At 39.0% G+C, this 23,570-nt stretch overlaps 2 protein-coding genes across 3 annotated transcripts; both read left to right on the forward strand.

Moving 5' to 3' along the window:
• Positions 1-2,723: 2,723 nt before the first annotated feature.
• arl6ip5b (ADP-ribosylation factor-like 6 interacting protein 5b) lies at positions 2,724-13,719 on the forward strand. The gene is made up of 3 exons (XM_017698246.2): positions 2,724-2,954; positions 5,073-5,290; positions 10,785-13,719. The coding sequence occupies exons 1-3, from the start codon at positions 2,776-2,778 to the stop codon at positions 10,958-10,960; spliced, it is 573 nt and encodes a 190-aa protein (XP_017553735.1). The 5' UTR covers positions 2,724-2,775; the 3' UTR covers positions 10,961-13,719.
• Positions 13,720-15,433: 1,714 nt separating this feature from the next.
• srsf6a (serine and arginine rich splicing factor 6a) lies at positions 15,434-23,492 on the forward strand. Of its 2 annotated transcripts, none has more exons than XM_017698247.2 (6): positions 15,434-15,615; positions 19,054-19,280; positions 21,145-21,260; positions 21,839-22,041; positions 22,130-22,207; positions 22,573-23,492. In XM_017698247.2, the coding sequence occupies exons 1-6, from the start codon at positions 15,509-15,511 to the stop codon at positions 23,027-23,029; spliced, it is 1,188 nt and encodes a 395-aa protein (XP_017553736.2). In that variant the 5' UTR covers positions 15,434-15,508; the 3' UTR covers positions 23,030-23,492. The 2 variants fall into 2 exon arrangements, with proteins under 2 accessions (XP_017553736.2, XP_017553737.2); XM_017698248.2 differs by having other exon boundaries at positions 22,600-23,492.
• Positions 23,493-23,570: the final 78 nt, after the last annotated feature.

The following is a 23,570-nucleotide window of genomic DNA, read 5'->3' on the forward strand; positions in this document are numbered from 1 at the left end:
GTGTGTGTGTGTGTGTGTGTATGTATGTATGTATATATATATATGTGTGTGTGTATGTGTATATATATATATATATATATATATATATATATATATATATATATATATATATATATATATAAAACCTAGACTGGTCACCAAAAGTGACTGAACAGTTCTCAGAGCCTGTGAAATTTACAACAGACTTCATCATTATTATGGTTTTAGTTGTGATTATAAAAATCGGTTGTTAGTATGGGCCTGAATATTATAGTAATTTATATAGTGTACAATAATTTATACATATAACATTAGATTATGTTAGGAAATCTAACGTTCATATAATACAAAGTAATAGACTAGAACTTTCCCAATAATAACAATATAATATTCTTATTTGTAATTCATATTTTACAAATCACATTCTTATTATAGCATTATGGAATTCCTTTACACCTACCATATGCAGAATATTATATTATTTATTTGTAACCATACTTATAACTGTGCTTACAATTAGTATAAATAAATTGAGTTTAATATATATATATATATATATATATATATATATATATATCATAAAACAAAACTTGTATGTGTTATGGTTCTTTTAAATATTATTATTTATTATTATTATTATTTACTATTACTACTACTACTAATAATAGTAATAATAGTAATAATAACAATAATAAATAGTCTTAATTTATGCTACAGAGGTATTAAGTTGATGAGCCACACCATGAAGGTATGGGAAAGAGTTGTTGAAGCAAGGCTAAGGCGAGAGGTTCAGATCAGTGAGCAGCAGTTTGGTTTCATGCCCAGAAAGAGTACTACAGATGCAATTTTTGCGTTGAGAGTGTTGGTAGAGAAGTACAGAGAAGGTCAGAAGGAGCTGCATTGTGTCTTTGTGGATCTAGAGAAGGCATATTATAGGGTGCCAAGACAGGAACTGTGGTACTGTATGAGGAAGTCAGGTGTAGCTGAAAAGTATGTTAGGGTGGTGCAGGACATGTATGAGGATAGTGAGACAGTGGTGAGGTGTGCAGTTGGAGTGACAAATGGTTTCAAGGTGAAGGTAGGGTTACATCAGGGATCAGCTTTGAGCCCCTTCTTGTTTGCAATGGTGATGGAAAGGTTGACAGCTGAGGTCAGGCAGGAGGCTCCATGGACCATGATGTTTGCAGATGACATTGTAATCTGTGGTGAGAGTAGAGAGCAGGTGGAAGAGAATCTGGAGAGGTGGAGGTTTGCACTGGAGAGGAGAGGAATGAAGGTCAGTAGAGATAAGACGGAATACATGTGTGTGAATGAGAGGGAGGCAGGTGGAAAGGTGAAGATGCAAGGAGAAGAGGTCGTAAAGGTGGATGACTTCAAATATCTTGGGTCAACCTTCCAGAGCAATGGACAGTGCAAAAAAGAGGTGAGGAAGAGGGTGCAGGCAGGATGGAGTGAGTGGAGACGGATGTCAGGGCTGATGTGTGACAGAAGGATAGCAGCAAGAGTTAGACAGTAGTGCGTCCTGCTATGATGTATGGTTTGTAGACTGTGGCTCTGTCTAAAAGACAGGAGGCTGAGCTGGAGGTGGCGGAGATGAAGATGCTGAGATTTTCATTGGGAGTGACAAGGATGGACAAGATTAGAAATGAGCAGATCAGAGGGACAGTGAAGGTGGAGCAGTTTGGAGATAAAGCCAGAGAGGCCAGGTTGAGATGGTTTGGACATGTGTTGAGGAGGAATAGTGGATATATTGGGCAAAGAATGTTGGAGATGGAGCTGCCGGGTAGAAGGAGAAGAGGTAGACCTCAGAGAAGGTTTATGGATGTAGTGAAGGTGGACATGGAGATGGTTGGTGTAAAAGTAGAGGAGGTGGTGGATAGGGCAAGATGGAGGCAGATGATCCGCTGTGGCGACCCCTAAAGGGAGCCGCCAAAAGAAGAAGAAGAAGAAGAAGAAGTCTTAATTTATGCACAACTTTTCTTTTTAGGTTTAGTAACACTGTAAACAAAAAAAATAAAAATACCAAGGTGTAAATAAACTAACAGCAGAGAACTTTGGAGAATAACCACTCTGCAACGTCTTCCGGTTTTCTCAAACGCTAAAAGGCGCTCCCGCGTGAGTCCAAAATGAATGGGTTGATGTGGAGCATTTGAGCAAAATCAGTTTAAAAATGCTTAAACAATTTTAATGTAAACGGCTGCAGTCATTTCCTGAACACTGAATATCATAAAACATTTTAATACCGCTGTTATATTTTTAAGAGCTTTCAAACTCGAGTTATAAGAGTTTCAAACGGCGCCTCATGTCGGTTCATGACGTCAGTGAGCGCGAACAGCCAATGAGCTGCTCCGCTCGCCAATCAATCATCACTCTTTCGCAGTAAAGCCCGCCTCCTGCTGCCCAAAACCCCGAACACGAAACATACAGGTGAGTTTTTGCTTTTTTAGTGAAATTCATCCTTCTCTTTTCTGAAATTAAAGAGACGTTCTGGGTAAGTGATTAGAAACTATTTTAACTTTTTTAGTGTTTAAACTATTTTAACTTTTTTAAACATTTTTAGCCGTTGGGCTCCATTTACTCCCATTAATTGAGGACTCACTCGCGGGCGTCCTCTGCCGATAAGCCGTCCTGTTTTTGATATAACGGGGGGAATAGGGAGTGGCCAGGCTCCCCATAAACCGCCTAGCAGTAGAAGGCCTTAGGAGGACTTGTATTTTGTAGCCGTGTTTGTGAGAGCAACGCTGAGCTGGTTGCTGCGCGGTTCACCGCCTCTGTGTTGCTGCAGTAGTGGCTGTGATGGCAGGGATGGAAGTGGCTCCTCTCAGGCCGTGGGATGATTTCTTCCCCGGAGCTGACCGCTTCGCCAAACCAGATGTGCAGGACTTGACCAAATGGAACAACAGGGTGGTCAGCAATCTGCTCTACTTTCAGACTAATTACTTTGTGGTGGCCATCGTGGTCTTCCTGATAGTTGGGTAAGTGTTGAAGCTCATCGAAAACGCAAACGCCCTGATTACTGGTTTTGTCTGTTTGCTTGTTTGCAGGATTTATGTTATCAGGATTTATCTTATCAGGATTTATGTGTAAATTACTTTTATTGAAATATTTTTGTCTAGCTGCTTAAAAGAGCATGAGTGGGCATTGAGTGTTGATCTCGCAGTAATCCTGCCAAGCCCTTCCTCCCTCCCTCCCTCCCTTCCTCCCTCCTCCATGTACTGTACACTCTTAAAAAAGATGGTTCTTTAGTAAAGAACATCGCTCTGTTTAGGACCATGAGGTCGGTGTAGAACCATTTGGAGAATGGCCTAATGTGTTTATGGTTCTATATAGCACCAAAAAAGGTTCTGTTATTACAAGCTTGACACTGTAACACTAGAAGAACCCTTTTTTTTTGCTTATATAGAACAAATTTCAAAAAGCCTCCATGTAAAACCATATACAGCACATTCTGCATGCAAAGAACCATTTAAGCATACGTATCATTCTATATAGACCTCATGGTTCTAAATAGAGCCATTTTCTTTACTGAGGAACCGTCTTAACGGTTCACTGTCATGGGAGCCATCGTTGTCATTGTGTTATAAGTCTTCTAAAATCTCAAAAACATCTTTAGCATTTATAAAAGGCAGTGTTATGAGCATTACTAAGCTTTAACCCATCAATATCCACATCTTTAATCTCTTATTCATATGTCCTCTAAACTTCTCTGAGCTCAGATCTAAAGAAAGTGTTGGAACCTCCCAAACCGCATGACTGAAAAGCGACTTTTCATCACTTAATTCAATTTTCTGATCATGTCCCCGCTCCTAGATTTCAACTTAACAGTACAAATGTAAATTTGTGAACAGAAGTATGAAAATGACATGATGTTGCTAGAAATTCTTCCATTATGGAGCTACAAGATTTCCTCACCACAGACCAGTCGGAACATGTTCTGTAGCATTTTTCCTCATTATGCTAAATGCAGTTGACAGACAGCTGAACAAAAATAATAGTTTGAAAAGAACACTATACAGATTGTGTTGTCTGCATGTAATAGAGAGCATGGCTTTAAGTCCAATGATCATCCTAGTTTGCTTAGTTACCATTTTGATTATGCAGACTGATGATTATTGAGCTTAAGCAGCTGCTAATATCTCAGCTGTCTGGGATCACTGAGTCACTCGCACTATGTATAGCTCAAAAGGCAACTCGACACTGATGGTACATTGTTATCAGGACCCACCCTGTAGCCCCCAAGTGCCTCTCTGAGTGTTAGTTGGTTATGCTGTTTTGTTACAAAAATTGAATAAAGATAACCTGGATAACTCTCACATCACTTTTTTCCAGCTTCGGTCAAGATTTGATTCAATTCTGACACAAAGAACCGTTTATGCATGCAAAAGATTCTATATAGAGCCATTTCCTTTACTAAAGAACCCTTGAAGAACCATCTTAAGGGTTTGCTAACGTAGTAGCCAACAGTGTCATTGTCTTATGTCAGTGTCAAGGTCCTATGAAATCTCAAACATCTTCAACATATGTAAAATCTACCAAGACAGTGTTGTCGTGAGCATTATGAGCATTGTTAAACTTGAGCACATCAGTATCAAGATTTAAGGTCAAGATTTGATTCAAGTTTTTAAAGGAGTTTATGTATTACATTTGTTTTGATTCCAGTGAACTGTCTTAGGCCCTATGCTGGAACAAATGTGTTTGGCTCAGATAAATAAAAGTTGTCAAACTGAACTGTTTCAGTATCTGCCACATTGCCTTCTAGGAAAATATACCCCAGAAAATCTCGTCTTCTAGAACTTATAAGCGATTTCATGAACTAAAGTGAGCCCTGCCCCCTTTGCTCTGATAGGATGCCAGATTTTGACCACTGATAGTGGTCATCACAAAAGAATGCAAATAAGATGCTTGGAAGAGAGTGAAGGGTTTTGTATGTTCATTTTTTTCTGATACTGTATTGAAATCATATTAATCAGTCATTAATGCCACCATTTGTGTGTTACTTTCCCCATCACTTGAGCAGCTGTTAAATATTAGCCTATTAGCTAAATACACTATCAATTCACTGCTTTTTGTGACATTGCTAATCCATATTGCAGGTTCATGAACCCTCTGGGCATGCTCCTTGGTGGAGCAGTGGTCACCTTGGTCTTCATGGGTTCTGTGTGGGCTGGAGAGAACAAGGCAGTGATCAAGAATTTCAAGAAGAAGAACCCCTCCCTGTTCGTCATTGCTGTAATGGGAGCCAGCTATTTCCTGCTTTCGCTGTGTGGAGGGGTGATGGTGTTTATCTTTGGCATCACCTTCCCTTTGCTCCGTGAGTACTGTGTTTAACAGTAGAAGTGGGAGTGTAGTGGTGGATGCAGTACTGCACCATCTAGTTTCCAAATATAAGCCTGAAATTTGATCTGGATCAACCCCAATCAGTATGTTTCTAGATACGAGTAAAAATAAGAAGTGCCTAAAATCTGTCTTAAATGAGTTTATAAGTTATGATATGTTTCCACTTGCACTTTTTTTGGTTCATTCCTTCACGTTGGACCTCTCTGCTCGCCGCTTGTGGGCGTTACTGTATCGTTATGGAAATGAAAGAACCATGTTGAACGTATCTAGGGCAGTAAATAATCTGATAGGCTACAGTCTGATATCAGAAGCTTACAATGAGACTACAATACAGACTTTCATCATTTTCAGAATTTCACAGCACTGCATCTTCATTGGAGTGAATAGAATACGGCAAGATGACGTTGCAAATGGACGTGTACTGTTAGTGTTTCCATTTTCAGTTTATTAAAATATTCCACGGTTAGTTCTGACCTTGCATTGTGATTGTTTAAGAGGCATTCTGTGGGTGAAAAAAAGAATTCTGATTGCATTCTGAACGATTACATTCATTCCAAATGGACCGCAGTTTGTCATATGTACAGCTGATAATCTAGATGTGGTTGTAGACATGAGGCTTAAGGCCAATATCAGTGCCAGTATCTCATGTCATAGCTTCCCTCTTGTATATTGAGATGTAATTAATTCTGAAAGTACAATTTTTAAGGATTGGGAATGGTGCAGTGGAGTTTTGGATCCAGACTGGATTCTTACCAGTACAGAAATACTAAACAACCTCTGCTTAAACATGTGCAGTGTAGAGAAAAATGCCCCTCATAGCAATGCAGAGAAACTTGTTCATGCATTTGTTACAAGCAGAGTTGAGTACTGCAGTGCTCTTCTTACTGGACATCCAAAGAAAGCAATACATCCTTTACAACTTGTACAAAATGTGTCCGCACGATTTCTAAGAAAAACAAAAAAGAGAGATCATATCACTCCTGTTTTGAAAGAACTGCACTGGTAGATTTCATAGTTCTGCTTCTAGTTTTTAAGACTCCAAATGACCTTAAAACACCTCATTTCTTACATCTCATGTTTATGTTCCAGCAAGTGATCTTAGATCTGCAGGTACTGACCTTCTGCAAATACTTTTGGTAAAACATAGAAAACATGGAGAGACTCTTTCAGTTGTGCTGCATCTACACAGTGCAACTCAATTCACCTTTTATAAGACAGTTAAGCTCAGGGCACACTTTTAGGAAACACTTCAAAATTAATTTCTTTAACTTGCCATTTAAATAAAACGGTCTCATAATATTTATCTTTAAATTTGATTTATGTAATTTTCTTACATGATTTTAAATTCCTCATAAATTTTTATATTACTTTTAGGTTTTATCTCCTGTCTACAGATCTCTTAAAGTGAGCTGCCACTGTCATTAAAAGTGCTACATAAATAACTTGTTATTATTATTATTACTATTATTATTGTTACTATTATTATTATTTTAGCCCTAGTTAATGCATTAGCCATGAGCTAAAACGTTTGGTACAACACAGTATGATATATGATATGATATGATATGATATGATATGATATATGATGGTATGATACTGTTACATCTCAAGACTTTACCAGTTGCAGTCAAACAACTTGGAAAGTTCTCAATTCAAGCGGTAACCCTCAGCAGCTTCCATGTTACTCAAGTTTGTTTTATGACATCCTGTTTACCATGTAAACATCAAATGTACGTGTGCACAGTTTATGGCAAATATATCAGTGACACTTGAGTGCCATATTCTGACATGCTTACATGATTGTAAGCTTTTTCATGAGTGTTATATAAAACTAATCATTTTTTGTAGTGTCATGGGATACTGTGTATCTGGACAGTAAGAATTAATTTGCTCAGAAAAACACTAAACCTTTCCTTGTGGCACCCTGGTATTATTTGTAGTTATCATCTGGCTAACCAGTTCTTTATGAAGTTGAATCAGATTTGCTGCTGATGAAATTTAACAAATTCATGCGATTGTTGGGAGTGTCGAGGAGAACTCCTGAAACTCAACTTTTGACTTGCTCAATAGTTGTTCAACTAAGAAAATAAGAATTCTTGTTACTTTTCATAGTATTTATGTTCATTTGTATTTATTTAAATGTTATATTTTTACATGCAGTAGTGCACTTACTACTGGTTTTAGAGTGTTTGCTTAGGTGCGTAAGACCTGCACAGCACTTTGTGTGTGTGTGTGTGTGTGTGTGTGTGTGTGTATATATATATATATATATATATATATATATATATAGATATAGATAGATATAGATATATATAGATAGATATAGATATACATAGAGAGAGAGAGAGAGCGAGAGAGAGAGTGTTGTTTTTGCAATATACTTGCCAGTTGCTCATAACTAACTGAATGCAATCAGCTGTTGGCTGAAATTTGATGATACTTTTCCATCTTTGTGAGCTGACGAGGACCATTTGAGCATAATATTAGTCAGACTAAAGCCCAGAAGAGGGCTGCACCCGTTTTGCAGAAATATATACTTAAGGTTGTACATAAAGTCTTTAGTTACACTAGTTAGTTTCAGACCTTTCACAAAATGTGTTTGCACCTTAAATCCTCAAGTCATGTCTTAACTAGTAACAACTAATTAATGAATACATCACATTAATTAATATGTTAACATAACAGAGCCAGTCAGTAAAACCCCTGCCCAGGAAACGCTGTGGCAGTATGCCCTGACTTTTTCATGGAAAACATATACATATTAGAAGAGAACGATGTGTACAAGTTGAACTGATTAAATAAAGTAATTATATGTAGCCACTATCTGTTTATCTTAAAGAAACATTGAAGAATAAGCAAATACACATTTTTTAAAAAAATGAGGGTTTCTGGCTAAGCGGCCCAACAGCAGCCTCAGTTTAGCCGTTTGGGCAGCTGAGTCTTACTGAGCTGGAGCTGTGGATTTTAGCAGCTTCATGTTTGTAGTTAAAACCAAGGTGATGATTAGGGCTGTAAGTAAAGTCACAGTGTATAAAGTTTAGAGTGTTTAGCTTAGATTACCAAAAAGTCGTGTTTTTGGTCCTGTTTGTGCTTGTTGTGTGGTTTCTGTTGTTTTCCCCAAAACATACGTAGGGTAGATATTGCAATTAAATATTAAGTTGCAACTCATTTTGATGTAGTAATGCGTAAACCTGAACTTAATAAACACTTACATTACAGCTAGCCTATGTTTGAACTGCCTTAAATGGGAATTTCACCAAATTAAAAAATTGCTTCATAATAATGTTGATGGTAAAATAGAGATACATCTGAAAACATAACTGTTCTTTGGGTACTACGTTCCCAGATCCACTTTGAAAATTTGAAAAGTTGGTGGAATTCCTCTTAAACAACCCACCATAAGAACAAGGTCCAGAGAGTAAACATCTTCATACGGATGAGTCACTTAAGTAGTATTCAGAATTGTGGGTTTCCTCCCAGCAAACACATTCCGCAGACTTTAGTGTAAAGAGCTGAGCCAGGATGTTGTATTTGACGTTGCTATGGGGACGGGCAGTGGCCTGTGTGGACTGGTTGCTAAGTTGTCATAGCACTGTGTACCCTCATTACACAGTCCATTTTTAGAGTTTGCTGGCAAAAGCTGGACTGACACCTGGCAAAGCTTCAAGCTAAAATGAAAGCTTTATGCTGTGTTAAAGAAGCAGGACCGACAACAGCCAGAAAACTTTCCAGCATGAGTCTCTTTCTGTCCTGCGTGATACAAAAGAAAAGAAAAAACAACAGTCCATTATTCAGCCTGTGACTGCTCAAAAGGAGCTGTTAAACCAGAAATGCTGAAATAAAGGCTGATGTCTAACAATAACCATGACCTCATTTGTTACCATTATTAAGCTGAACTCACTTATTCCATTTTACTGGAAGTCTTGAGTCACCATCAAGTAGGTCTTTCACTATCAGGAAATTTTTGCTGATGATTAGGTGCTGCATAAATGATTAGCTATCTAGCTTCCTACCTATCTATACTTAGTAGGTCCTGGCTAAGGAAAGACACAGCTTGAGCTCAAATTAACATTACTCACCACTGCCCTCTAAAGGCGTTATTACCAAACATCCAATAAGCACACGTTACTCACCGCTGCCCTCTAAAGGCGTTATTAACAAACATCAAATAAACACACGTTACTCACCACTGCCCTCTAAAGGCGTTATTAACAAACATCAAATAAACACACGTTACTCACCGCTGCCCTCTAAAGGCGTTATTATCAAACATCAAATAAACACACGTTACTTAGCGCTGCCCTCTAAAGGCGTTAACAAACATCAAATAAACACACGTTACTCACCGCTGCCCTCTAAAGGCGTTAACAAACATCAAATAAACACACGTTACTCACCGCTGCCCTCTAAAGGCGTTAACAAACATCAAATAAACACACGTTACTCACCGCTGCCCTCTAAAGGCGTTAACAAACATCAAATAAACACACGTTACTCACCGCTGCCCTCTAAAGGCGTTAACAAACATCAAATAAACACGTTACTCACCGCTGCCCTCTAAAGGCGTTAACAAACATCAAATAAACACGTTACTCACCGCTGCCCTCTAAAGGCGTTAACAAACATCAAATAAACACGTTACTCACCGCTGCCCTCTAAAGGCGTTATTAACAAACATCAAATAAACACATTAATCACCGCTGCCCTCTGAAGGTGTTATTTATAAACATCAAATAAACACATTAATCACCGCTGCCCTCTGAAGGCGTTAACAAACATCAAATAAACAAACATGACTCACTGCTGCCCTCTGAAGGTGTTACTAACAAATATTAAATAAACAAACATTACTCACCGCTGCCCTCTGAAGGTATTATTTATAAACATCAAATAAACACACGTTACTCACCGCTGCCCTCTGAACGTGTTACTAACAAATATTAAATAAACAAACATTACTCACCGCTGCCCTCTGAATGTGTTTTTACCAAACATCAAATAACAACATTAACATCAAATAAAAACATTGCTTACTTCTGCCCTCTAAAGGTGTTATTAACAAACATCAAATAAAAACATGTTACTCACTGCCGCCCTCTAAAGGTGTTAACACCTATTCATTAAAAAACAAAACAGTAACTATCAGTAGTTTCCTCAGTTATTAATATCAATAGTGAGGCCTTCAAGATTTCCTTCATTATAGATCATGGTAGGTCATTTTTGACCCAACTGTATTATTAACTATGCCATCAGGTTTTATTTGTTCATATTTTTAGATGTGAAGCATCTCATGGACCTGGTTTGTAACGTACTCACTCGTGTTTAGCAGACTGAAGATTCACCACAGAGGGGGCAGCAGTAAAATAACCTTCATTTCTTTGCAACAGCGACTGTGTGTCCTTGTTTTAGATGGGGAACTTTTAGAATACATAGAGAATGAACTGCTTGCCTCATCTCTTTGTGTGCAGTGATCCTGGTGCACGCCTCGCTGCGGCTGCGCAGCATGAAGAACAAGTTGGAGAACAAGATTGAGGGCGTGGGACTGAAGAGGACACCTATGGGGGTCATCTTAGATCTCCTGGACCAGCAGGAGGAGAAGATAAACAAGATCCAGGATTTCATTGAGAGCAAACTTAAGGACTGAACATGATGACCATCAGCGTGTAACAACACAACGTTAAATCTTAAGTGGGAGTCACATTCACTCTTACCCACCTAAACCCCTCCTAATTCTAATGCATATCTCATGTGTGAAAAAGGAAAGATCTTCCAAAGTGTCCATGGTTACCGCTATTGATTCTCCCAGTTTAGACCACCTAAGATTTATGTATGCTATACTGTAAAAACTCTTGGAGATATATTTTTTTTTGTTCTTGCTACCTTTAATAGGTTGTTAGCTTATATGTGGCAATCAGTATCCTACTTTAGCATGTTGGGCTTCCCTGCGTAAGCATGTTTCCAATGGCGTATGCTTCCCTGATATATGCACCTTTGATATATAACTCCTTTTTTGCACTTAAATGTAGGTTTTCTCTTCGAATGTAAATGGATATAACAATGTTAGAACAATGTTACAACAAACAATCAAGAACTGAATAAGTTTTGATATAAGATGAGCGTAGAGTTTTGTATCTTTGTCAGGTTAAATATGAAGGAAAGCACATTAGAAAGCTACATGTTCCCTGGTATTATAAAAGATTCATGTATTTTAAAGGTCATAGTTAATGTTACTTGTTTTGCTCTGTTACGGTGGCACTCGTTAGGTTCATCATAATGACGCTGCACCTTATACAGTGCATATAGATCGCATTGATGGGGACATGATAAAAGGGAATAGAAATTTGTCTTAAGACAAATAAAACCTGATCATTGTTTTATTTTGAAGATGGCAAAAGTGCTACCTCAAATAGTCAATTCCTACATAGAAGTAGGACTCAAGTCAAACCCATGCTACTTTTGCATATGCTGATAAACTGGCAAGTGAAATAAATGCAGGTAATATATCTAATACTTCTCAAAATGCTATTTATATAAATTTGTATTTATTTGTATAAATTCTTATTAAAGGATCACTTCATTTATTTTTTAATATATGTAGAATTCAGTCCCTGAGATGCAAACAGTCATTCAGAGTGGTTTGGTGTGAAATGGTTCATTGTAGAGAAACTTACCAACTCCGATTTCTTTACAGCAGTGGTGATAGGAACTAGGGGTCACAATGTCTACAACAGAAATATAGCCATTTTGTTTACTATTCAGAATGACCAGTGAACCAACACATGCTCCTGAGTTTTTCTCTTTGGCGATGATGCTAAAATAATGGGGGGGTTCTTTGGGGTCTATTTTGCCTTATAATGCCCTGCAAGTAGCCCTCTGCCATTAATGGCTTTTAAAAAATATTTTGGGTCAACATTTTCTCTCAAAACAATGTCTCAACATCAGGCAATGTATTCGTAACTATTTCAGGTACTTGCTATCTTTGAGGGAGCTTTTTGAGGTGGACGTCTGGTTCCTATCGCCACCACTGTGAACAATTTTGACTTTTCAATTTTGTTCAGTGTTTATTTTTCAAGTTTCTTTAGAACATTTCACACCAAACCACTCTGAACGACTGTTAACATTGTAACCACTTAAAAAAATATCTGACAGTTCCCTTTGATTTTACTTCATAGAAGTAAAATGTGGTTGGTGTAGTGTAGAGATTAACACCTCTGCCTTCTACGCTGTAGACTAGGGTTCAATCCCCCACCTGGGTAAACACCCTACACTATACCAATAAGAGTCCTTGGGCAAGACTCCTAACACTGCCTTGGCCTACTTGTGTAAAATGATCAAATTGTAAGTCGCTCTGGATAAGAGCGTCAGCCAAATGCCATAAATGTAAATGAAACATGTTGAATAGTTGAATGTCCTTATAACCGTCTCATAATGAGAATTATTAGGTATGCTGCCGACATTTTAAGATGCTTTCACTTGCCAGGCTATCATGTCCTTAGCTTATAATCTAACATTTTCACTAGTATACTGGCATATTTGCTGACATTCGTCAATGCTTATAATAATTGCAGAATTAGTTCATATTCCTCTGTTAGTGGTGCACTTAACCACTGAGAGTGTCATGGCATTAGCATCATCTTAACTAAGGGAAAGTTCTCAAAGTGATTCTCATTCTGCCGTTTTAAGATAGCAGTCGTATGCAAAAGTTTAGGTGCCCCTGGTCAAATGACCAAAGTGAAGTTTCTAAGTAAAAATAAGTGAAGATATCCTGTACAGAGAACCCATTTCTGCATATTTTAATGCACACATACTGTTCATTTGCTGTATTTAAGAAACTGGTCAATATGATATATTCAGCAAATAAATAGAAATGTGTGCACAAACAATTGCAGAAATAATGCCATATTCAAGTGTGTTCCCTGTAGATAATGTGTTGTTTTCTTATTTTTGCTTTAAAAAAATCAACGAAACTAGTAGGTTGACGAGGGGTGTTCAAATGTTTGCGAATAGCAGTAAACTCAGTGTAGCTATGCAATGCAGGAAGAAGGATTAATCATTAGAGATTCATCTACATGTTTGGGTGATCGTATTACTATTTTCTCTAAGACATGAACATCCAAATAAATGCGTGTCCATTTTCCATTGTGTATGGCACCCTGTGTCAGTATTCCTCAAACCAAACTCTTTATTTTTAATCAGAGGATATACAACTCCATACTTTATATTTATTGCTTAGAAATGTTACATCTGTGCATCTACGATTCTTCCTGAAACTCCTCTGTAGCTTTCAGCAGGCTTTTATGTTTGTTTTCTCTTGTTTTCATGAGAGTGGTTTATTAACCCTAAGAGGGACCTTGTATGCACTTTTGTGATGCAGATTTAATAAATGCTTCTGACAGACCGAAATCTTGTACGTTTTAATACAGTAAAATTGATCTGATGCGACAGTACCATGTTGAGATGTTTATATTCTCGCATATCATTTTTTTTTCCTGTGAAATAAGATTTAAGAGTAGTTAATCATGTTAATACAGTAATATGTTAATATTTTGTAGTAATCAACATAGTAGTTTAAACCAGTTACTATAACATTAAGTACAACTACTTAATCTGGTTAATATATTAATGTTTGTATATTAACTGTCCATGTTCATTTTTTTTTCAGGTTGATGGAAAATTTAATATAGCAGTACACATATTAATATGCAATAGCCTACTGTAATATTATTAACCATTTAATGTCCATATCTGAAATTTGAAGTTTTATGTGTTCAGCTCTGGCTAAAAAGTGTTTCTTTTTTCTTGTGTGTGTGTGTGTGTGTGTGTGTGTGTGTGTGTGTGTGTGTGTGTGTGTGTGTTCATTTGTGTGTATCCATACAGAGAAGGACCCAAAGTTCTAACACACACACACACATATATATATATATATATATATGTTAGAACTGTTGGGTCCTCCTCACTTGACCTCATTCCCTCGCCCAGCAGACAGGCACTCGTATTTTTTATATAGTATAACTTATTGTTCTTATTTTCCGTGTTGTATTTTTGAAGTATTTTAGTAACAAAATAGTATTATATGTAAAATATATATGCACGTAAAAAACACAATAAAAACTACCTACCTTCTCTATTTGATATTTAGCCTGGAGGGACAAAAGTGAAGCAAATTAAGTTAACCGATAAATCAGTCATGTAACAAAAATGACTAATAAGGTAACAACAAAAAATAGCAGGCCCGTGATAATTAATAAATGCACAACACTGAATCGTAGTCACTATGTAAATGATTTTTTATGAAATAATTTGATCAAATACAAATTCACTCTCCCTTAGAGATAGAGTGAGAAGTTCGGTCATCCGGGAGGGACTCGGAGTAGAGCCGCTGCTTCTCCACGTCGAGAGGAGCCAGCTGAGGTGGTTCGGGCATCTGGTTACGATGCCTCCTGGACGCCTGCCTCGGGAGGTGTCACAGGCAAGTCCACCGGGGAGGAGACCCCGGGGAAGACCCAGGACACGCGCGACTATATCGCCCAGCTGGCCTGGGAGCGCCTCGGAATCCCCCTTGGAGAGCTGGTGGAAGTTGCTGGGGAAAGGGAGGTCTGGGCCTCATTGCTTAAGATGCTGCCCCCGCGACCCGAACCCCGGAGAAGCGGAAGATAATGGATGGATGGATGGATGGATGGACAAATTTAGTGTTTAATTTACACACATTTCCATCTCTTTTATCAAGAAATATTTGTCATTCCCAACCTCATACATGAACTGCCTTGCTGGTGAATGAACGTGGTTCATTTATCAAATCAACATAAAGTAACAATTGAATATATTTCATGCATTGTATGAACTTTTTTATATGCATTTTCATAACTTAATTGGATAATTCCACCCCTCATGCCCAAGACAAAAGGTGAAGACTTTTATTTTAAACTATGCCAGTCTCCACGTTGAAGTTTATCAAATCGTTTGATATAATACCAATTTAATTTTCAGTTTACATTAGCTGCATTTCCATCTTTTTTTTATCAAGGAACATTTGACCCTCATCCCCCAAGACAAAAAGGAAGAGCAAGACTTCTATTTTGAAAGATACCAGTCGCCATGTTGAGGACCTGAAAAGAAGGTGTTTGATTGTGGCTGGTCTCTCTCTCTAGGCTTGTGTGCAGTAGCGGGCTTTAGTCGAAGCTCCTCCGGCGTCATGCCTCGCGTATATATCGGCCGTTTGAGCTACCACGTTCGAGAAAAGGACATCCAGCGCTTCTTCAGTGGATATGGCAAGCTTTTGGAAGTCGATTTAAAAAACGGGTACGAATTTATTAAACCTTTCAAGTTACACGCTCCGAAAGAGGTCACGATTGCTCGCAGTAATGGCGCTTAACGTTACCTCGCCACGTCCGTAACAGCTTATGCAATATTAACGTTACATAATATTAGATATTGCCTTTTTGCATCGATTTAAGTAGTCCTGCGTTGGAGTATAATGGAAATTAGCTGGATAGCGAGTTCAGCCACTCGTAACTGCTGTAGTTGGTTAACTTCAATGCGTTAGGCGAAGCTGTAGTTGGTTTCTTGTTTGAAATTTCCGTTCCACCTTAAATTGTGCAGCCGTTAATTACATTCTGGCGTCTCGGGTTCAAGCGACAGAATGGAGCTGGTGCTCCAGTTAAGGTGGAACGGAGAATTCGATTGAGAACTCCAGCCTCGTGTTTATTCGACGCTGCGGCCGATGTACGCTACATAATTAAAATATTTTTAAGGCGTTACGGGCGCATTTTTCTTTTTATATGTTCATATGACCTGGTTTAGAGCAGAAGTGCCAACATCGGCTGTTTTTAAATTGCACAGAAATAACGTTATGGCTCGGGCTGGTGAAACCCGTGCTTTGTTTGTGTAGGATCTTTTCCAGGATGAATATTTTTAAATAAAATGTTTGTAGTGTCACAGAACGCTAAACAAAAAAACACGTTTTCTTTGTGTACATTAGCTTTAGCTGCTGTACTACTGAAAGCACTACCAGTGGTCGTGTTCTATTTTTATACACTAACGCTATGTAGCTAGTGTGCGGCTTTGTTTTGGACACAGCCCAAGTCCTCAACCTGATTCTTGCCCCGCTGTTTTAAGTTTTTTCTTTGTGGTGCTGGAGTTGGGAAACGCAATATCCGCGCAAGGCTACATCAGTATTTCACTGTCTTTAAATAGACACACTAGTGCGCTCAGTAATCAGAGTGCAAATGAGATATGATATTAAATTTGTGTAGAAGGGATCAAGTCAAGCGTTCGTACTAAGCATGCGCATTTCATTAGTCTAGCGTAGTAACGTTTCAACCGTTTTATTGTGCTTTAATGTAAACCGTACATACGCAGCTTAATAGTACAACTTACCCCACTGGCTTTAAGAATACCCAAATTATTCTTTTAATGCTGGTTGCATTTTCTGATTGTGATCTGCGATTTTACGGCTGTCCAAATGTCCTACTTGTAGTTTCACTGCTCGTAGCCCTAAATCGTTTTCTAATACAGCGTTTTAGGGTAACAAAATAGCTACCATACAGTTTTATGTAGCGCGCCAACTCTAAATATTCTGTGTGAGACATTTCGACAACGTAGCACGATTCGTCCACATTATGCCTCACAGCAATAAAACTGTCTTCCAACATGTGGGAGTAACGTTAGCTGTAACGTTGTATCTCATTTTTTTCTGCATGAACATAAGTTGGATACAAAGCCGGTGGTCTTCAGTGAAAGGGAGCCGAACAGCGCTCCGTGCTGAAACATGGCTGAGGGCGCAGGGGCTACACTAACTAGCTATGTTAGCTCGCTGGCTACATGGACTCCATTTTAGAGAATACCGTCTTCATTAAACCGTGAAGACGTTTGAAATTTGATATTAAGAGCGATATTCAGCAACTATATCCATGCAGACACAACAGCTGGCTTCAAATGTGGCTAGATGTCCTGTTATTCACCGGTTTGATCCATTTTTTCCAGGAATAGTCGAACTGCGCGCCCCGCTGTTTAAAAAACACAAACCGTGCACGCTAGCTAGGTAACGTTAGCTTGCTAACGCCGATAGAAGCTCTACGGTTTAACGTTTGGCTTAACGTTAATCGATGCAGTCGAGTTTTTGTGGCGTTGAATAAGAACTGCTACACTAATAACATATAACTCGAGATACGCTGAAAATGTTTGTTTCCGCTGCAAGGGGAGTCGCTCTTCTATACACGTAGCTAACGCGAGCTTGCTAGCTGGCTAGTTAGCTAGCTTACCTTTAGCTTCCCAACAGACAAGTGTTTCCTAATTTAATCTACGCCAGCCCTCCTTTTATATTATCAGCTGAAACATAATGTTGCCAAAGATTTCACTCTAACCAACATTTGTAGGGTATATATGCAGTTGTGCACAAATATATAACTAAATTATAAGTTTCAGTAGAAATGTAAATCTTATTCTAGTTAGCTGGGTGGTTGGATTATCAAAGGCCTCATTTTTCTACAGAAGCAAAGATGGACTCCATCAGGACAGAAGAGTTAAAAAAATAGAACTAGACATTAAAAAAAAGGTTCTTGGGCTCTTTACTAAAGGCATTGGTTCTCTGTAGAACCATTTGCATGCTGAAGTGGTTCTTTGCATGGTGAAACTTTTCTTTAGATTGATGGAGGATGTATTGTACATGTTTCTCTGTAGAACCTTATTGAAAGTGATTCTATACAGCACCAGAAGGGTTCTTCTGTTACACGCTTAACATTGTAACAATTGCAGAACCCATTTTGATGCTGTATTGAGCCATTTTCAAAAAGGTTCTAAAAACTACATGTTCTGTTTATATCTGAGTTCTGTGTACAACCATTTCATGCTTCATAGGTTCTTTGAATGGATTAATGTTTCTTTAGATTGATGGAGAGGCTGGTGTATGTAGTTCTATAATGAAACCTTTTGGTTTAGCACCAAAATGTTCTTCTGTTACAAGCTTGGCAGAAACCTTTTTGGTGCTATACAGAACCACTTGTGAAACGGTTCTTTGTAGAACCACGTACATGTTTTCAATCAATGTGAAGAACCATTTCACCACGCAAAGCACCATTTAAGCATATACGGAAATCCCTATATACAGAACTCATGGTAGTTCACTTTAAATGAGTTTGGACATTTTATCAAAGTTGTATGTCCACTATAGTTACTGTATTTGTAAAGCTACTTACAGCACCTGTGAAGATTTTGTAAGGTTTCTTTACAAAAGGTTTCCTTACAAAAATGACCTGAAGGACTTTAAATCTCTGTGCACAGATTGTGTAGGTATCAAGCAGGACACATTCAAAACGCATCAATAATCCTTCAGGGCAGGGTACACATCTTCAGGAATCCTGTAACTCTATCCATTCTATTTTTATCAGTGTCTAATTTCTTGAAGCTACTTGGACTTCCTTTGCAATGGTTTATAACCTTGCAGGAACTGTGGAAATAAGGAAAAAGCCAGCTTATCCAGTGGATCATTATCCGGTGTGGTCTGGAAAAAGATGGGCGCCCTTTCTGAGTCTTGGTTACACCCTGTTTTCCCCAGCACAGTAGCCCTTGACTACAGTTGATTATAATTGAGTTCTAGTCCATTCTAATAATGTTCTTTTTTTTGGAAAAGCACACTATAACAAGCATTATTTTCATGGTGTATGTCTGTGACCAGAAGTTAATGAGCATATAGTGTTTCAAGTATGTGATTTTGAAATGTTGTGACTCGTTTTGTTCTAGGTATGGCTTTGTGGAGTTTGAGGATACCCGAGACGCAGATGATGCGGTTTATGAACTTAATGGAAAAGAGCTGTGTGGCGAGAGGGTGATGGTAGAGCATGCAAGAGGCCCTCGGCGGGATCGTGATGGATATGGTGGTGGAGGAGGAGGAGGTGGAGGAGGAGGAGGAGGAGGTGGAGGAGGAGGAGGAGGAGGAGGAGGCGGAGGTTATTACGGAGGAGGCCGCAGTAAGTGTTCCGAAGTGTGAAGAAATATTTGCTCTTTAAATTAAGAAATGGGATATGATCATAAGCCACGCAGTGGTAAAGTATGTATTTAGCAATGGTGTATATTTATTTTTAACAATGCTTTTTGCAGCAACCAAACAGATTAAACAGCTCAAATAGTAGCTGCGTTTTTGCATTACTTATTAAGAACTTCAGGATTCTCAGACTAGAGTACAGGTTGGCCACAACACTCCACGTCTATGCAGTTTGACTGCTTTATACAACTGATTAAACTGCAGTAATCTAGTCTGATTCGGCCTTTTCTTCTTGACCAGCTGAAGCAAGAAAAACTGTGCAGTGCTCTGGCTTTCCGGCACTTGGTTTTGAGAACACTGATTTAAATGTTATCATACTTTGCAATATACAGTTACATTCTGTAGTTGGAATGCATGTTTGATGTAAATACTCATAAAAAAAACTAAGTAGTGTGCTAATATAAAGAAAACAATAGTTTCTTAACATCACAAAGTAGACACTGTTTAAGTGGTATATCTGTAAAGAAGTGTAATGCATTTTGGAACTGCCAAGGGAAGAGCTATTGAGCTGAAACCTTTTCCTTGCAAGGCAGGTTTGGTCCTAAATAGTGAACCTCAGTCTTTCATCTTCATCTTTTTACCCTTCTTGAAAAGAAAAATAATCAGACATGGATTATCTTTAAACCTTTCTGAGGATATAACTGGAATGAAAATGGGAGGACTTTTAAATAAAATAAAAAATGCATGCTAGCATCTTAAAAAAACAAACAAAAAAAAAACCTAAAATAACTTTCACTAATACTTTAAATACATTCATGTTTCTGGTGAAACAAAGCGCTCAGAATGACTGGAGGATCTTGGTACTACATGGTCACTCTAGTTTGTCCCAATAATTTACGCCTGACCAATGAAATGGACCACACCTACTTATACTGGATAAAATGTGCAACCTTTCACTTTATGTAGCAAGAATATTATTGATAGTCACTTGCCCTGTAAACCACTAAATACTGTTCATTTGGAGTTTGGAATAAACTCTCTCCAGCTTATTATACTGATGTCAATGTTTTGTATGTTAATTTTCTGCTTATCTACTGTTCAACCATATGTTGTAGCTCAGTGGAAACAAATGTCAGTTATTATGTATGACTGCTAAAAGTTGCAATTTTATTTTCAGTTTGAATGCCACAGTAACAGAGACCTTGATGTTTCAATTTGAAAGAGTCCAGTGGGGGCTGAGGCTGAGTCCGAGTTCGTTGTGGCTAAGATGACTACCTGACCGGTTTGGCCTTGGCCTTCACCTAACAATGTGTGTGTGACCTTTGCCCCTTGATGCTTTGGCTGACCTAACCGGAAGCCAAGATGACAGCAGCCTTTTGCCAATAGACCAGGGGTGATGGTGAGGAATGCTAGTTATTATGTTGTCGATATGGAAAAAAAGGCTCTAGCCAAAGATGTAAAAGCAATCTCTCAACGGGAGGTGTTCGGCTAGGCTTACTGTTCACTGTCGTCAATGATATGCATACAAGGGAGAGAAAACATGTCTTGTGTGTGAATGTCTGTACTATATTTTTCTATACAGCAAGTTGACATTCTTTGATTACAATCATTTCCTTCTGTGTGTTTTATGAATTCCTATATCCCTGTTCCAAATAGTAATGCCATGTCTGGGAGGCAGCAAACAGCTCATGCCTGAGTCTGTGAACAGGTTTGCTATAAGCAACAGAGCACTGTCAGAAGGCAGTCGCTGCCAGCTTGGGCAATTTATCACTTTTTAGGCTCTAGAGTAAATCTCTGAGAAGAGTAGAACATTCTGACTGCTGCTCTTCCTTTCCTCCTGTCTGTTGAAGGTGGCTACAGCAGCAGAAGCCGCTCAGGCAGGGACAAGTATGGCCCTCCCGTTCGTACAGAGTACCGACTGATCGTGGAGAATCTCTCCAGCCGTTGCAGCTGGCAGGACCTGAAGGTGAGTGGGGGAAGTGAGCCGATTTGAATTGGGCTACCTTTTATGTAAAGAAATGTAATGTTACGATTTAATTTCTTTTAAAGAATCTTAATCCACTTATTGTGAAGTGAAATGTGTGTTCAAATGAGTATTTATGAACAAAAATGGTAGTTTGTGGATATTTTTAAAGTGCTGTTTCAGGATGGCAAGTAAAAATAATGCACCTCAGTCATAAAGATTTGAATTGGCTGGGACGTAATAGTCCAGCAGTCATGGCGTAATGAGCCTTAACATCTTACAAAAGAGTATCAAGTTGTCATGTTGCATTAAAAGGCTAAATCTGTCAATATCTGTATTTGAATTCTCCTTGATTTAAAACTCTAAATTAGCTAAACCATGCGTCAGACAGAAGATTGTGGCAGCAGCTGTGCTCTGTGGTATTAACACAGTAGTTAGTATCTCTGTCAGTGTCATCCAAGTGGAGCTGTTTACCAGTCCGTGTTGAAAATAAGTGGTGGCATAATTTGGAAATGGAGTTTGCGTGTGGTGGACACCATTCGTGCTCAGATGCAAAATTGACAGTTTGTGTTGTCTTGCAGGACTTCATGAGGCAGGCCGGGGAGGTCACCTACGCTGATGCTCATAAGGAGCGTACCAATGAGGGGGTGATCGAGTTCCGCTCACACTCTGACATGCGGAGGGCTCTGGAGAAACTGGATGGTACAGATATTAATGGCAGGAAGATCCGTTTGATTGAGGACAAACCACGTCGTCGCCGCTCGTACTCTGGAAGTCGATCCAGGTATATAAACAAATGTTAACAAAGAATGTCTTTAGAACCACTGAGATGCATGTCATCCATAAATTTATGTTTGCGGCTTGGTCTGCAGGTCCCGAAGCCGCCGCCGCTCTCGCAGCAGGAGCCGCAGAAGCAGCCGTTCTCGAAGCAACTCGAGATCTCGCTCAAGGTTAGCGTCACTCCTGTTTTATCTTGTACTGTGGATTCCTGCTTGTTCTGTTTTCCTTTGCTGTGATGGCACACCCACAGCCATTAAGCTCTACAGTAAGTCAGCATTTGGTGGAGGATCTTCTGACCTCCTTCAAAAGCAGAAGCAGTTTATTGACACAGTGGTCTGCAGTAATTTTTTTTTCTGTATTAGTTTTGTTCTACTCTTAATCTAGAAAGATGAAATATATACACACCTTTTTTCTCATAAGCATATTGTAAATGGTAATTTTTAAAGCCTCCCCTTAATGTGCTTCTGTACAGTTCCTCTTGGTGCTGGAACTTTCCAGTTTCTTTTGCGATCGGTGAAGTTTCTATCTTCCACAGGTCTCGTTCCCGCCATCATCGCTCCAGGTCCCGCCATAAGTCCCGTTCCCGCTCTGGCCGCAAGTCCCGCTCCAAGTCTCCTTCCAGCAAGTCCCGCTCACGCAAATCTCACTCACGCTCCCGCACCAACAAGTCCCGCAGCAGGTCAGCCAGCCGCAAGTCACGCTCCCGTTCTGACACCCGCAAGTCACGCTCCAAGAGCACTTCTAAAGTGAAGTCCGAACGTGGTTCCCGTGGCCAATCCAAGGAGAAGTCGACCAGTAAAAAATCACGCAGCCGCTCCGCCTCTCCTGCAGAGAATGGAAACGAAGAGCGTGGCAAGTCTGCTTCCCGTTCACCTTCTCCTCAGGCTGAGAAAAGTGGCTCAAAGTCTCCGGAACGGGCTTCCCGATCCCGCTCCAAATCTCCATCTCGCTCTAAATCCAGATCCCGATCCAGATCCGCCTCCCAGGACTAGGTCATTTCTTTCCACTTGCCATGAGTCAGTGTTGTAAAACATTTGATCAGTTTTAGTTTGCCTGTCCTTCTCTACAGGCAGTTGACATTAAACAGAATAACTTAGATGTTTTATACCTTGCATGAGCAGAATTATACAAATTCTGAGCTTAGTTCTGTGTTGTGCAAATAAGCATAAGTAAATAAACCTTTTCGTAACCTGGCTTGGCTTGCCCCTTGTGGTCAATGATGCCCACCTGACACAAGTGAAAACTTCAAGTATGGTAATATAATGACTGGATTTGTCTTGTGGCTTTGTCATATCAGTTAAATCTGTTGTAACCATTTTTTCCTTTGATTTTGTCCTGTAACATTAAACGACCCTGCATTCCTGATGTGACTTTTTTTTTTTTAACAAAAAAACAATTGCAGACAGTTCATTTTTATTGTACATTTTATTAAAGGTCCTCATTGATACAATTCTGTTATTGTCTCACTTTCTTGAGTTATTTTGCTTTCTAGTATGTGCCTGTGCAGCCTGACTGGAAATGATATCCATTATG

The sequence above is a fragment of the Pygocentrus nattereri genome, chromosome 9 (assembly GCF_015220715.1).
Source record: "Pygocentrus nattereri isolate fPygNat1 chromosome 9, fPygNat1.pri, whole genome shotgun sequence".
Lineage (NCBI taxonomy): Eukaryota > Metazoa > Chordata > Actinopteri > Characiformes > Serrasalmidae > Pygocentrus > Pygocentrus nattereri.

Coding starts and splice junctions, on each gene's coding strand:
- arl6ip5b (XM_017698246.2), top strand. CDS start 2,776: ATGGCAGGGATGGAAGTGGCTCCTCTCAGGCCGTGGGATGATTTCTTC. Junction 2,955..5,072: donor GTGGTCTTCCTGATAGTTGG/GTAAGTGTTGAA, acceptor TCCATATTGCAG/GTTCATGAACCCTCTGGGCA. Junction 5,291..10,784: donor CATCACCTTCCCTTTGCTCC/GTGAGTACTGTG, acceptor CTTTGTGTGCAG/TGATCCTGGTGCACGCCTCG.
- srsf6a (XM_017698247.2), top strand. CDS start 15,509: ATGCCTCGCGTATATATCGGCCGTTTGAGCTACCACGTTCGAGAAAAG. Junction 19,281..21,144: donor TTATTACGGAGGAGGCCGCA/GTAAGTGTTCCG, acceptor TGTCTGTTGAAG/GTGGCTACAGCAGCAGAAGC. Junction 21,261..21,838: donor GCAGCTGGCAGGACCTGAAG/GTGAGTGGGGGA, acceptor GTTGTCTTGCAG/GACTTCATGAGGCAGGCCGG.